We start from the raw sequence: 15,723 nt of genomic DNA, 5'->3' as shown, positions 1-15,723 counted from the left end.
AAACTAAAACTAAAAATAATAATAATAATAATAATAATAATAAGAATAAGAATAATAATAATAATAATAATAATAATAATAACAAGAATAATAATAATGAGAATAAGAATAAGAATAAGAATAATAATAATAATAATAATAAGATTCCCATGATTTTGAGATTTCTGGAAATTTGAATAACACAATGTTGGGTGGTATTCAAATTACCTCAAAAGGAGGGAAAGTGAATCCCATGGTAATCATTTTCCTGGGAATCTAAAAATTATAATTCTTGTACCAAACATGGTAATATTACAGATTCTCATTCGCATCCTTAAGATTACTGCATACCAAACGCCCCTAAGTAAATAGCAAATTTTAAAACGATTTAGAGTAAGAAAAATAACATTACTATTCATGTCACTCTGTTTGTCATTTTCAACATTCATTATTTGACACATGAACTCTATTATCCTTATATATTATTATCTAAATATAAAATGTAATAGTATAACCCACGTGTCAAACAGTGAATATAAAAAATAGTAAAGAGAGTGAAATAAAAAGTAATTATAACTTTTGTCTTATGTAAATAACAATTTACTACGTAAATGACTAATTTACAAAAGATAAAATAATTTTTTTCCACGTAAAATTTTTTACGATTGGTAAAAGATTTTTTACCACATGAATTATATTCTATCATTTGTAAATGAAATATTTATACGAAAACTATTATTGATTTTAAATAGTTTTAAAATATATTATTTACTTAATTTAATTTTATAAATATGTTGTTTACTTCAGTTTTTGTAAATTATTTGTAAATAAATATTTATATGGTAAATTGTTATTTACTTCAAATAGTTTTAAAATATGTTATTAGAGCCTTGTTTGATTCAAGGATTCAAATTGTTGATTTGAGTTGTAGTGCATTGAATTGTGATTCAAACCGGTGTTTAGATATGTTAAATAAAGTGTAATTTGAATTAAGAATAAAATCCGAACTGTGTTTAGATATTGTGTTCAAAACTATCACTAGAGTTTTGTAACAAATGTTATAAAGTCTCATTGTAAATGACATTTAAAAATATGCAATATAAACGGTAATTTATTCATCTGTTCATTATGAACACATTAAAAAATTCATCTCAATCAAAATTAAAACAAAAAAATTATGACATTTTTAGGCTTCAAATTAAATAGAAAAAAAAACAGAATCAGACATCTAAGATTTTTAGCTTCAAATTGAATCGGAACTGCGATTTAAATTATAAACAACAATTCAGATAGTTGGAAGAAACATGAGCTAGGATTATTAGCGCTGTGAATCTTTAATGAAAAATGAGTCACTGAACTCTTTAACAAATTATATGCTAAAAAATTATTTTCCGCATTTTTTACCACCATAATCCCTACAAATTGAAATTGACAATGTAGTTCCAAAATTTTATAAGATCAGTTCACACTAAACGTATAATAATTGAAATTTTCATAAAAATAATTATATTTAATACTAAATAATAAAATATTTTCTTCACTATTATATAAACCATTAAAAACTAATTCATAGTATTTTGTTCGAAAAAACTAATTCATAGTATTTAACGTTATTATTTCTATGAAAATTTTAATTAATATGCATCTGGTGATTATTTTTGAGAAATTTTAAAAATTATTTGTTAATTTCAATGTCTAGAGATTAATGTGGTCAAAAATGAAACATTAGCAAATAATTTGTCAAAATGAAAAGTCGAGTGGCTTGTACCGCGCGTTGCGGCGGGCAATAATTTTATATCTGTATGTGTATATTGGTAGAATAAGTGACACAACATAGAGGTACCTATAATAGTAAAAAATATGAAATTTACAATACTGAGCATTATCATGTACAAAATAAATTAATAGGATGACAACTATAAATAAGCCAAATTCATCAACGAATAATGCATGAATGGAGAACTTCATGTTGATGTCTTTTTATTCCTGGATTCTTCCTTTAAAAGCAGGCCAACAAATTAAAGCTCTGCCATATCAAATGCTAACCAAAAAGAGTTTACGAAAGAGGAGTTAGGAAACATCAGTAAAACAATAAATCAATAAATAAGCAAAGAAAAATGAGAGAATATGTAATAAAATCAACTATATATAAAGATAATAGTATTTTGGTATGCAGCAATTCTGGCTCAGTTATGCAGCAACTCCAAGAATTTTTTATGAATAGGTTGTTTGTATATCTAATTTGCGCTGCAATGGAATAAGGAGCCATCCTGAAAAGAAATAAAGGAATGAAAGGCTGCGGAGAAAATAGCAGTATTAGATCACGGGATGTAAAGACGGAAAGAAACCTCTGTTTAGAAGGAGATGGGAATAGTGAACGATGCTAAGTGAATAATGTCAGATGATGAACGATGAAATATGGGAGTTTTGTGTACATAAATGATAGGAGAAGGCAATGCTGAGAACAAATAAAGAACTAATATATTAAGGGCAAGAGTGCAGTGCCAGAGCACAAGAGAGCAAAAAGGTTAAAGACATGCATATAGCAGAGCAAAATAGAGGAAAAGCAAAGGAAAAGAAAGGAGGAGGAGAAGGCGCATAACTTACTTGAATATTTAGCATAGGGAAGGAATGCATCTAGTATGAGTACGGGAGGTAGGGAAGTCGTGGAGAGAAATTATTAAGAATACCTCAGATGTTATAAATCTTGCCCAAAGCGCTTAATGCAGTAGTGGCTCACACAAAAGTAAGAGGACAAAGCAATAAATTGTAGCAAACCTTAGGAAACACGGATAGTTACGTAAGTGAGCAAAGAAATAAATGGGGAGAAGAGACTCAAAAAGCTAATAGACATAGATGTAATAATGCTTTTATGCGGCAATCGTGGCTCAGATATGGAATGCTCCCAGCAATGTGTGATAAATAGATCGTGACTGCCTAGTAATGGCAACTGCACAAAAGGATAGAATGTTACATCCATCACATAGGTTATAGTTTTCATGCAACACAAAATCATTAAGTATAGTGATATATAAAGTTGTCCAAAGACTACCAGGTGAATTGAAAGGAGGAGGAAAACAAAACAGCGACACTAACGCGGCAATAAAGTCTATAGTGCTTAACAGAAGATAGTAAGAGAAGTGGAAAAGACAAAGACATGAAAAATGAATAAATGAAATAATGAAAAGATCAAGACTGTCATGAGAGGGCCAAAATAAAAGGGCAGAGTCTCTTTTTTTCCCTTGACAATTTTTTTTTTTTTTTTTTTTTTTTTGCATGAGACGAATGAAATACCAAACACAAAGAAAGTAAGAGCCCCAGAATAAGTCAAAACAACAAAGGAAAAATTAGGAAAGAATCTAACTCAAAAATAATAAAATGAGGATTCAAGTAGGGAAAATATGTTCACATCAATCTCTGGACAATTTACATGAGACTCAATGCATTAAAATCAATTGTAATCATCATTGCCATGTAGAAAAGCTGACCAAAACTACAATAAGTAAAGATATGTGCGTATATGTATAACACCGAACCAAGAGACCGAGGAAGGAAAAAGAAGCGGGGACAAAACAGCGAAATCAACGCGTGAGAACCAAAAAGACCACGCAGCCCCTACATGGAAGGAGGAAAGATAAGGGGAAAAAGGACAAAATGGGCATTCCACTGCAGGGGGAACAATATTTGCAACAAAATGCACAAACAGGAAGTCAATATATGAGTATGATGCAGTAAGAAAATACAAAATAGAATGAAGACACATAATAGGACAAGAACAACGAATGTTAGGACATGTTATAAACGAATTAATATTAAGTTCGGCTTGTCTTTTTTTTCCTTCCACATTGTGCATAATAATCCTTCAATGAAACAGCAATACCAAAGAGGCAAAGGCGTTAGAACAGGGAGAGAAACCAAAATAGGAACAACCAAAAGGTTTTAAGCCTAGAAGGACAAAAAGTAGCCAAAGTGGGAATTCGATGGAGGAAAATGCATTGACAGCAACTTTTTAATAAATTATCCAAAACATGCGATATGAAGGTTAGCTAGAATGATTATGGCCTGATTAGAAAACTGAATGAAGACTAAATATGTGAAACATGAACATTTAAGCACATATGTGATTAAGAAAGCAGTAAACAGCAGATCAATCCATACTTACCAATCACTAATAAAACATAAAAGAAAAAAGATGTTGACCATCAACATTCATCAAGAATGGAGCAAAACATTTCCCAACATTTTAGGTTGGCAGCATTATGAACAGCGTGAAAAATAACTTATCAAAACATTCAGCATAGGGAATTGATATATGTAGTGTGAGTAACAAAGGTTATAAAGTTGCGCGCAAAAATTATTAACAATACCTCAAACGCTATAAACCCTCCCTAATGTGCCAAATGTGGACCAATCGAACGCGAACAGTGGTCAATGATGCAGCAGGAACAAGATGAGGCAACAGATGATAACAAACCTTAAAAAATACAAATAATAAAGTAAGTAAATGAGCAAACAAACAAATGGGCAAAAGAGGCTTAAAAACATAATAGTCACAGGCATAACAATGTTTTCAGGCAGCAATTGTGGCTCAGATATAGAATGTTCCCAGCAATGTGTGATAAATAGATTGTGGCTGCCTACTACGGCAACTACATAAAAGGGCACAATGTTATATCCACCACACACATTATAGGTCATATATGTTACAAGATGAATAAGCAGAGCAATATATAAAGTTGTCCAAAGACTACCAGGTGAATTGGAAGACAGAGGGGGAAAAAAAAAGAAAGCAATAAAACTTGCAATTTATGACAAAGTAAGAGAAACGTGAAAAAGAAAGACATCAAGAAGTAACAAATAAAGCAATGAGGAGATGAAGAACATCATCAGGGGACTGAAATAAAATAAGAGGGTCCCTGTTTTGTTCCCCCCACAATTTTTTTTTTGCAAGAAGAGGATAGAAAAACCAAAGCTCTGCAGTGGAAAAAGAAAATTGATAGACTTATAAATAGTTTTTAAACGAAACTAAAAATACAAAGAAGGCAAAGGCCTCGCAGTAAGTGGAAATAACAACAGGAGAAATCGGTGAAAAGTCCAACACAAAAACATGGGATAAAAACAAAATCCGAATGAGGGAAACATATTCATAGCAATCTTTAGACAAATTATACAAAAGTCAACAGATCAAAATGAATAATGATCATCATTGCCATGTGAAAAAAACTTATCAAAACTGAGATAGATAAAGGCACGCACATATATACGCGAGACTGGAAAATAAATAAGGAGGTCAACATATAAATATCATATACTGAGCAAATACAAAAGAAAATAAAGGCAGATAACAAAACATATACAACAAAATTAATACCGCCACAGTAGAGCAACACATCGCTAAAAAATATATAAAGGTATGGATATGGATTGTTAACAGTACCTGGAGCGTTATAAATACTGCCTCAAGTCTGAATTATCAGCCAACCAAATGTGAGCAGAAGGAGTAAAAGACAGAGATAAAAGGATCAAGCAGTAAATAATGGATGATGAAATAGAGTAATAAATGATGGAAGGTGAGGTAGGGAAGTAAAGACATGAAATGCAATGGAAAGAAGCATAGATATGCATGATAAATTCATGTACAGCTATATTCTTAAATACAGAAGTAGAGAACAGTTGCACAGCCTCTAACAACGTCACACGTAAGAGCATAGAGTCGGTGGACCAAAGATGAGAGACAAAGATCCCCTAACTAAATAGCAAAAAAAAAAGAAAAAAGAAAAAATACATCGTTTATAATAAGGAAAAGGCAAAAAAAAAAAAAAAAAGAATAAAACACCAATATAACAAATTAACAATAAGGCCAGAGAAAGGGAAACGAAAAGGAAAAAAAACGCAAAAAGTGACTATATATATTGTGAGCAGGGGAAAAAGTCAAGGTTTCATTTAATACTTCTGCAACAAAATGTGTATAAATCATCAACGTGGCAGGCAAAATCAGCACTGTAGACTCTACAGATCACCAATTCAATAAATGCAGGAGAAGAAGATGGAGATCAAGCAGAAACAACACGGAACTATGCGGAGAAAAAACCCCTCTAAACAAAAGGACCAATCAAGAACAAAGGAGAACTATCGCGAGGGAATTTTTTAAAAACCATGTATGCCAACTAATCAGAAATTACATCCAATCTCAGCCAACACTAATAAATCTAAACAGATAAGGGACAAAGGCAAATAACGGGAAAAAGCATCGAAGAAGGTATTAAAACGCAGATTAAAACCACGAATCAAATGCAGATTAAAACCACAAATCAAACGGACATGGAAGCCACCGATGAAAAGGGAGAAGACCTGCACTAAAACCCATATGAAATTTCAGTAAAGACCAAAAAATCTAAACAAATGAAGCACAAAAGCAAAGGACGGGGAAATGTATGGAAAGAGAAGTGAAAACCTGCGGCAAAAAAAAAAGCTCAAACTTGCAATTGCCCAAAAGCAGAGAAAAACTGATACTAAAACCACGAATAAAGTGAGCATAGAGGCAGCCCAGAAAAACCAAAGACATATGCACCAAGACCCAACTAAATCGAAGGACCATTCAACAAAACCAGCGAGAAAAATCGAGCCAAAGCCACAAATGGGAACGACCGAAGAAAGCAGGAGAAAGAAGGGATAGAATCCCATAATTTCCCCTAAAATCAGACCGGAGAGACCTGCATCAAAACCCGGATGAATCGAAGGACCATCCAAGAAAACCGCAAAGAAAAATAGAACCAAAGCCACAAACAAAAACAACCGAAAAAGAGAGGAAAAAGAAGGGACAAGATCCCAAAATTTCCCCCAAATCACAGCCAAAAAACATGCTCCAAAAACCACATGAGCCGAAGGAACCATCTAATAAAACCACGGGGAAAAATCAAACCAACGCGACAAACAAAAACACCGGAAGAAGAGAAGCGAAAGAAAGAATAAAACCCTATCATTTCCCCCAAAATCAGACAAGAAAGGCAAGGAAAACCAAAGCATCGAAGCAAAAATGGGCAGAGGCAAGGAAAACCAAAGCATCCAATCAAAAATGTGTGGCGGCCAATGAAAGGAGGGGAAGGAGAGAAGATCGAAAGAGCAACAGAGAACCACCAATTACAAAATCACTAAAAGTACTAAACCAAAAAGCCCAGAGAAGAAAAGAGCAGAGAACCAAGAAAGAGAGGAAGTGAGGGAGACACAGAGAATGAGGGCATCAAAGAGGCAAGAGAAGCTACCGGCCGCGAAATTACTAAAAAGACCAAACCCAAAAGGCCACGGAAGGAGAAAGAGCAGGGGCTAAAGAGGGAAAGCAACCCATAAGAGAGTCACAAAAAGACCAAACCGCCCCTGCAGCAGGACAAGGAAAAACAATAAATCGAGGGCAAAACCGTCACTTTAACTGTTCTGCGTGAACAGTATCCCGGGCTATCTTTTTCTATATTTATAATTTCACCCCATTAAAATATTATCGTTTTCCTTTTCTTGTTCTCTTTTTTGCCGAAACGGAAACGAAACAACGGTTTAGGGTTTAATCCACACTCTGAGTTCTGATATTGTCCCCTCTCGGCTCTCTGCTTTATTCAAACTTTCTCCACCTTTGAACCAGAAAAGAAGAAAAAATGGCTTCCTTCTTCAGATCAGCTCTAATGGCGGCAACTAGGTCGCCCATATCAGCTCACTCCAAATTCTCGACCCCAAGTCCCTTCTACCCAAACCCCATTTCCTCTCCGTTCTCTTCAACCTCCGGAACAACCAATCCTCAAGCTTCGCGGTACAGCTCTTCTAAACCCTAGCGCCCTCAATTTCTCACCATTTTCTTATATTCTTGATTCTGAATTTGCGTTATTGTGAAATTGAAGGCTCGTTTCTGCTTTCGGAAAGGTCGAGTCCTTGAAGCCGCTTCACCGTCTCAACTCGCCGGCTCGGATCAAATCCAAGGGCTTCTTGCTCAAACCCGGCCCCCAAATCTGCGTAGTGATCCGGTATTTCGATCGCCTACCCGTCGAAAACCGGTCTGCGGATCCGAAGAAGAAGATTGCGTCGCCGCCGAAAATGACCAACCCTAAGATAACCATAACTTTGACGAATACTGAGCGGCCGTGTTTGGATGACCGATTGCCGGGTCGGAGGGTTCGATTGCCTGAGACGCGGCGGCTGTACACTCTGTTGCGGTCGCCTCACGTTCATAAGAAGTCCAGAGAGCAATTCTGGATCAGAACCAATAAGCAGTGTCTGGTTATACAGACGACGGAGAAAGATGAGTGGAAAAGGAAGCTCTTTTGGTTGAAGAATGGCCGTGCTTTCCTTTGATTCCACCTTCTGCAACCGGCTTTCTCAAGGTATTGATAGAATAGAGAGAGAAATGTTAATACTTAATAGGATTAGGACTATAATGGATTATGTTTTTAATTTTTTTTTTTTTTTTTTTTTTTTTTTCTAATTTTGTTGTTTGGCTCAATGAATTAATTATTATATGTTATAATCGACACAAGTACTAGAATATTGGAAGGGTTAATTTGAGGAATGGAATGATGATTTCATTGGTTCACTTTTATTGGATTATGTACATTGAGGCTTTTTGCTCAAGTAAAATCCCATTTTAACATTCTTCAATATATTTCTATTTAATATGTGTTTTATTCAGTTATTCGGGTTTTTTTTTTTTTCTTTTGGCGGTTGTTACTTGTTAGTTAGTGAACTTATACTAGTTGGGTTTGCATAAATATGATTCATTTTTTGTGTTTCTGAGCTCTGTTTCTCATGTGGTTGTTAATTGGAGTCTCTGGAAACTCGAGATGTTTTCCTTTGTTTTCGTTTTAGACTGAAATATAAGGTTGTAGTTCACTTCAGTGGTAAATGCTTAATTCTTATTTTTGTGATTTTGAGTGCGAGTCATGAATTTTATCCTCTTTTATAATAACAGATGTAACATAGTTTATTGAATCGTCAATATGTGTTTATTGGGTAATGGTTTTGGTTACTTTTGCTTTGAATATTGTTAAGTATAATTCTGACTTGTTTTTTACATCATGGTTTAGGACTTGCAATCACCATTGTGACAAAAAGGCTCGCCGTCTGTGGGGGACAATAAGTGAGTACGGTTGTCCTTCTTTGTCACCATGTTAAAGGCAAAAAGAATGTCTCTAATAGTGAAATTTTGGACTTTTATCATGCAGCTCATGACTATGAGTTCCATATTCTAAATTGAATTCTTTTATTTGGAATTCTTTTATTTGTGGGTTTTAAGGTCATCTCTCTTCTATGTGTTTTGCCTTTAACTTTGATTTGTGCATGGTGGCTAAATTGGGAGGAAATACTTCATTTAACTTTGTGGTCTGTTGGCTGATATATAAAGTTGACAGCTGATGAGCACAGTGCAAGCATTGATGAGATCTATGCAATAAACTCGCTACATGTTCTTTTCACAATTCCAGTCATAAGTCATAACTCAAATTTTATTTATGTGAGAAAAAATATTGTAACAAAAAGTTAAATTTGAATTTATATGAGAGAAAAACTGTAGCAAAAGAACTTGAGTTGTGAAAAGTTGTGAAAAGAATAACTAGGATGGAAAATGAAAAGGTTATGCAACTCCCACAATTAGGAACTTCTCACTGTTTGAAGGAAATACATTATACATGTTACTTGGCTTTTTCTTTTTTTTTCTTTTTTTGCCGAAAATGTCACTTGGCTTGTTAATAATAAGGTTAATGTACCGGAATTCTTTTTTCTCAATCATAACTAATTCCACTTACCTCTCCTAGCAGGAGCTAATATAAAGATTGATAGGATTTATGCATAAGTCTGCGCTTATTGAGACTACTTTATTTGTAATGAATGGTAACTTTAGATGCCCGGTGGTATGACATGTTCATCAGTTTTGGTTCATCTATCTATTTTATGAGCTTTCTATACCAAGTAGGTTTCTGAAAGCACCAATGGTTCTAACTAAAAGAAAAATGGGATCTCTTGTCCCCTATCCCTTTCATCTATAGCAGAAAATCAAGAGTTCATTAGTCTCGTAGTTTTTTAAATAAGTTAATAAAACTCGTGCGTGCGAGGGTGGATTCACTCAAATTTTAACGGTTATTATTGCTTAGGGCACTATGCAACACTTTCTTATACTTCAGGATTGTAACGTATCTAACTATATATAATAAGTTATTCAACAAAAGACTATATAATAAGTTTCAAAATTCAAGTAACGTCAATCAAAACGCCCCTTTTGGATCCCTTTAGTTTTTTTTTTTTTTTTTTTTTTTTTTTTTTTTTCATTTTACTTTTTCTCCAAAATGTTGTATTTTTCGTTCTTACTTTTCTTTTTAACTTTTTTTCTTTCGTTTACCTAAATTAATTTATTTTAGCAGATTTATCCTCCTTAGATTTATCCTCCTTAGACTTTCCGGTGGTGGTGCTTAAAATTTATTTATTTTTTCATTTTAATTCTTTTTTGACTTTTTTTATTATTTTTGTCGTAAAAATTTAGTTTCCTTTCGTTTTAGTTTCTTGCGCTCTAAAATTTATTTATTTTTTCATTTTAATCCTTTGTTTTTTTTTTTTTACTTTTGCACTGGAATTTTATTTTTTTTTCCCCATTTTGGTACTTCTCTTTTTTATTTTAGACATGATGTTTTATATTTTTTTTTCTTGTTTTTGTTCCTTTTATCTTGAAACTTATTTGTTTCTTCATTTTTGTCCATTTTGACCCTTTTTATTTTTGTCTTGACACTTTTATCTTTTTTCGTTTTGGTCCATTTTATCTTAAAACTTATTTATTCGTTCATTTTAATCCTTTTCTTACTCTTTTTTTTGAATTTTTTTCCTTTCGTTTTGGTTCCTTTTGACCTAAAAGTTATTTATTTCTTCATTTTTGTCCTTTTTTTACTCTTTTTTTTTGCCTTGTAATTTTTTTTTTTTTTTCCTGTTTTTGTGCCTTATGCCTAAAAGTAATTTATTTCTTCATTTTAGTCATTTTTTGACCTTTCTTATAACTTCTTGCGCTATTTTTCTTTTTTAATTTTGATTCTTTTTTAGAATTTTATATTTAGATGTTTTATATTTTTAATAATAACACGATAATTAAAACTTAATATATGAATTATACCTCACGTGCATAGTTCGACGAATCAATCGTAAAAGTTAAAATACAGATATAGCAAATATCGTTATTTTAAACTACAAATTGTCAATCAAATGGATGTCATTTTTCCCTGAAGACCCTTTGAACAGGCGTCTAGGGGCAAGTCATTTTGTCTATAAAGTATTAACACGTATCCGAATTCAGTGTTATTAACGGGAGGCAATTCAAAAAGAAAAATGAAGGCAATTAACATCGGGAATTAACAAGAAAGATTCTCTAGTAGGATCAGAAAAATTAAATTATTGATAGATTTTTATTTTTTAATTATCAAATCTATATTAAAAATTATATGTTTTGTGTACTTTTTTAATCTAATGTGATTTTAATTAAATCTAATAGTCAGAAATTAACACTATCAATAAAAAAAACCTATCAGAGAAAGTCTCAATTAACAATACTAGTCGTTATATTCAACAATTAGTATTGGTTGCCTTTTCTTTCTTTTTAAAATTTTTGTTCTTTTTTTTCTTAAATGGAATTCTTCTGTCAACCAATGGGTATCTCGATGAGTCCAACTAATTCCATAGAACTTGTGCACTGTACACTGTCATGTTAATTGGGCGGGACTCCCTATCAAGTACGATGGCACATCACGAAAATTTTTAGGACAGACACACGACATGAAATTATAATGAGTTGAGTTAAGCACGACACGAAGTGGTGGGTCGTGCTGAGTTTATAATTTTTGACACGTGAGTCTAACATGACACGACAACAAACACGACACGAGTACGACACGACCTATTGAGTACGATAGACTGACAGGACAAGAGAGGGTGATGGATGGGCGGAGGAGTGAGAAGGGCAAAGATTTGTGCAAAAGAGAGAAGAGAGAGAGTCATTGGAGGAAGAAGAGAGAAAGAGAGGAAGTCGTACGAGATAGATAGAGGAGAGAGGGACGGAAATAATGAGCACAAAACAGAGAGAATGAAGAGAGGGAGAACATGAAGAGAAAGGGTGAAGAGAGACAGTGGGGGAGGAGAGAGTGTGTGTGAAGTGAGAGTTAAAGAGAGATTTGTGGAATAAAATTTGGATTTTGATTTTCTTCACTGTTTTTGAGGAAAATAAATTTTAAGTTTTACGTTATAAATTTTGCCGAAAACTTTTTTCATCATTTTTTCTTTGTTCCAAACAAGAAAAATCAAATCCTTCAATTTCTTTTCCTTTTTTCCCCCTAAAATTTGGGTTCCAAACATATCCTTACATTTTTTACTCTAAGTCCAACAGTTTTTCCGTTAATATACATATTGTTTTACAGACCGTGATTTAGTTTTCAAAGATGATGTTGCAGCAAGTTGAAAGCCATAATCCACGTATTAAGGGAAGGTTTCAATTCGATTTATTTACATACTCGGTAAATAAGATATACTCACTTTCATATTATTATTATTATTATTTTTATTATTATTAGTATCATTATTATTATTTATTATTATTACGATGATTATTATTATTATTATTATTATTATTATTATTTATTTTTTATATGAATAATTAAACACAATAATATAATATTTTTGAGAATTTAAAGATAATTTTTGTATAAAATTAAATATAATAATATTTTATTCTTAAGAATCATATTATTCTTCGTCATTTTCTTAAGAATATGATTCTTACTGATTCTCGCATACGCACCTTATATCTAATTAGCTTTAGATCTTAATCCATTCAAATATTTACCCTAACATCATAAAAACTTAACCCTGGAAATTTTGAGAACAAGCAAGCCTCAGCCACCGCCACCGTCAAAGCCTCCCACCGGACCTCTCGATCACTATCTCCATAATCGTCGTCAACACTGCTCACTCTCACCGCCACCCAGCCTACACCAAAAATCTACTCGTCCCTCTGATCACCCTTGCGGCTCCCCTTTCGCCTTCATCGCCACCCAACCTCCCACCGGAGCCCCTTCGGCCACATCTCCACCCAGCCTCCCATCGGATATTCATTGTGCCCCACCCTCGCCCTTTGCACCTCGGCCATCAATGATCTTCACCCTCGCCACCTTCTTGCTCGTTGAAATGTCGCGACCCACTCGATGGGTTTCACAACTACCTCCGGCTACAACAGTGAGTTAGCAACCCATGCGTCAGGTCTCGTGAACAGTGGGCAAGAAAGCCGTCTACAAATGGTGGGGTCACAACCTAGGCGATGATCTCGCGAACGGTGGGTAAGAACGCATGCTACGAACTGTGGGTTCGCAACTTGCCGGGATTTGGGTTTCGCGAACAATGGGCAAGAATGCCGAGAAGATGAGTTTTGCAACTATTATTTTTTTATTGTGAAATTAATGTGTTGGAAATTATGTGTATCAGTGAAAGTTTAATTTTTGAGGGAAAATTTGTGATAATCTGGGTCTTGCGCCTTCGCCGGAATCTGATCTCGTCCCTTCGCCGGAATCCGATCTCGTCCCTTCACCAAAATCTGGGTTTTTGCACTATTATTTTGTATTGTGAAATTAATTTGTTTGGAAATTAACGTAATGGATTTTTTTAAGGAAAAAACTTGTGAGAATTTGGGTCTTGGTTTGATTTTTGGTCTATGAACTCAATTTGTTCATATAGTAATAGTGGTTTAGTTTGGTTAATTAGTTTTTTCTTTCTAACAATAGTTTGGATATTAGTTTGAAATTTGTTTAAAATTGATATGATTTTAGTAGTGTTGAAATAAGTTTAATTTTGGGATTATTTTGATCTTTGTGTTGAATAACATTAGATCTTCAAGGGGAACTTTTGTGAATTGTTTGATTTTTTTTTTTTTTTTTGCAATATTTTTTATCTTTCATTGTTTCAGCTACGGCGTCAGAGTTGCGCCACTGAGGGTCCGAGGGTGGTGGCCGCGTCTAGGAGGAGATTTTGTTTAATTCTGTGGAATATAGGGTGACAAGTTGTATTTTTTATAAAAAGAAAGGGTTGTTCTTATAATTATTAATATTGTATTTGCGTTATAATTACATGCGGAAGAAACTACGGGCATTTTCTTTTGTCTAAATAAACTCAAAAAAAGATAATTTGAGTTTTAATTTTATTTAAGTTCATATTCTTTTAAGTTTTAATTTTATTTAACTTTGCTCAAATTACAATTTCAATTTAAGTTATAATTCAAATTCATTTAAAAATTACATTCAAGTTATATTCTAAAAGAATAATCCTGATAAACTCGAACTAAAAATCCGTTTAGTACTTAAATTAATTTTTTAATTTAAATTATAATTCGTTGTTTATTATAATATTTTTTTTTATAAAAAATACACATAAATTAAAAATAATTTTAATTACATAATTTAAATTTATAAACTAAGACTTATAAATTTTACCCTATTGGTAGGTGGATTGGCTCACCCTAGACATGCCAATTAAAAAAATAGCAATAATACAAAATAAAAAGGTGATCGTAAATGTCGTTCTGAGAACTCATGGCACCCCCTAATTCCTGGTAGGGTTTAAAGGACTCTGATATAGGTTCGCTCCGAGTTTTTTTTCTCTTCCTCTCTCTACACCTTCGAAGTTCCAGAACAGAAAATGGCGTCCTTCTGCAGATCAGCTCTAATGGCGTGCTCTCGCTCCATCGCGGCTCGCTCCAAAGTTGTCTCCCCAAAATCCATTAATTCTATACCAATTTCCTCTCCATTTTCCTCGGCCTCCGGAACAATTCCTCGAGCTTCACGGTACAAATGATTTCAACCTCATTTTACCAATCTTATCAAGACTGTCACTTTCTCATATCTTTTGCTGTTATCATCACATTTGTTAAAATATTTCTACTGGAAAAGAGGAAATTTTGATTCTGAATATGTCACTTGTGTTATCAAAATTTTGATTCTGAATATATCAATTTTGATGTAAGGATAATTTCCGCTTTGGGAAGCGTCGAGTCGTTGATGCCGCTTCACAGCGCAATCGCTTCCGCTCGGCTCAAATCCAACATCGCCGTCGATTCCGCCTGCTGGAGCTGCCTTTCTCAAGGTATAAATATATCCATACATACAATTAATTTATTTGTTTATTTTAGTGATTGTTAGTGAGCATACTACTTGATAGGTTCTCGGTAAATGTGTTTGATTATTCATGTTTGGGAGTTCATGTGGTTGTCAATTTTAGTTGAAGCCCAAATTTTTTATTTGCTTTCAATTGATTGTTTGTTTTGAAGCTAAAAAATATAGAGTTTTAGCCATTTCTAGAGGCAAATGATTGCATTTGTTTTGTGCTTCTTCGTGCCAATAACGACTTTATCTTATACAATAATTGCAATCAACAACCGTAACAGATGTGATAGTTCCATCATCTAGTAAATTCATGCAATTTTTTTTTTTTTGGCTAGTGGCACTGCCCAAATTTAGTTTCCCTGTCATAAGTGGGTTTCTGACTTGTTTTTCTACATCATCGTATAGGACTTGCATCACCATTTTGACAAGGCCCCGCCGACTGTATGAGACAATAAATTTCCTTCCGTGTCACTATGTGAAAGACAAAAAGAATGTTTCGATAACTGAAAATTGGACTTTGTATCCTGCAACTTATATGAACTTGTTGATGAGTTACTTCCGAATTGAAATTCTTGTAATTTCGGGTTTC

General features: G+C 33.5%; 2 protein-coding genes and 1 long non-coding RNA gene across 3 annotated transcripts; 2 read left to right on the top strand and 1 right to left on the bottom strand.

The window, feature by feature from the left end:
• Window positions 1-2,051: 2,051 nt before the first annotated feature.
• Window positions 2,052-5,758, bottom strand: LOC112094167. Its single transcript, XR_002903399.1, has 3 exons — window positions 5,417-5,758; window positions 4,347-4,453; window positions 2,052-2,929 (listed from the first exon to the last, which is right to left on the bottom strand). It is a non-coding gene; the product is annotated as an uncharacterized LOC112094167 (long non-coding RNA).
• Window positions 5,759-7,471: 1,713 nt separating this feature from the next.
• LOC21401511 lies at window positions 7,472-9,386 on the top strand. The gene is made up of 3 exons (XM_024174503.1): window positions 7,472-7,777; window positions 7,866-8,345; window positions 9,045-9,386. Exons 1-2 carry the CDS (start codon window positions 7,626-7,628, stop codon window positions 8,314-8,316), a joined length of 603 nt encoding a protein of 200 aa, XP_024030271.1. The 5' UTR covers window positions 7,472-7,625; the 3' UTR covers window positions 8,317-8,345; window positions 9,045-9,386.
• Window positions 9,387-14,519: 5,133 nt separating this feature from the next.
• On the top strand, window positions 14,520-15,723 carry LOC21401510. Its single transcript, XM_024174512.1, has 3 exons — window positions 14,520-14,816; window positions 14,996-15,114; window positions 15,540-15,723. Exons 1-3 carry the CDS (start codon window positions 14,671-14,673, stop codon window positions 15,557-15,559), a joined length of 285 nt encoding a protein of 94 aa, XP_024030280.1. The 5' UTR covers window positions 14,520-14,670; the 3' UTR covers window positions 15,560-15,723.

The sequence above is a fragment of the Morus notabilis genome, unplaced genomic scaffold (genome assembly GCF_000414095.1).
Source record: "Morus notabilis unplaced genomic scaffold, ASM41409v2 Scaffold57, whole genome shotgun sequence".
In the NCBI taxonomy this organism is placed as follows: domain Eukaryota; kingdom Viridiplantae; phylum Streptophyta; class Magnoliopsida; order Rosales; family Moraceae; genus Morus; species Morus notabilis.
Note: the sequence above shows the minus strand (reverse complement) of the source record. Positions and strands in the feature narration are given on the sequence as shown.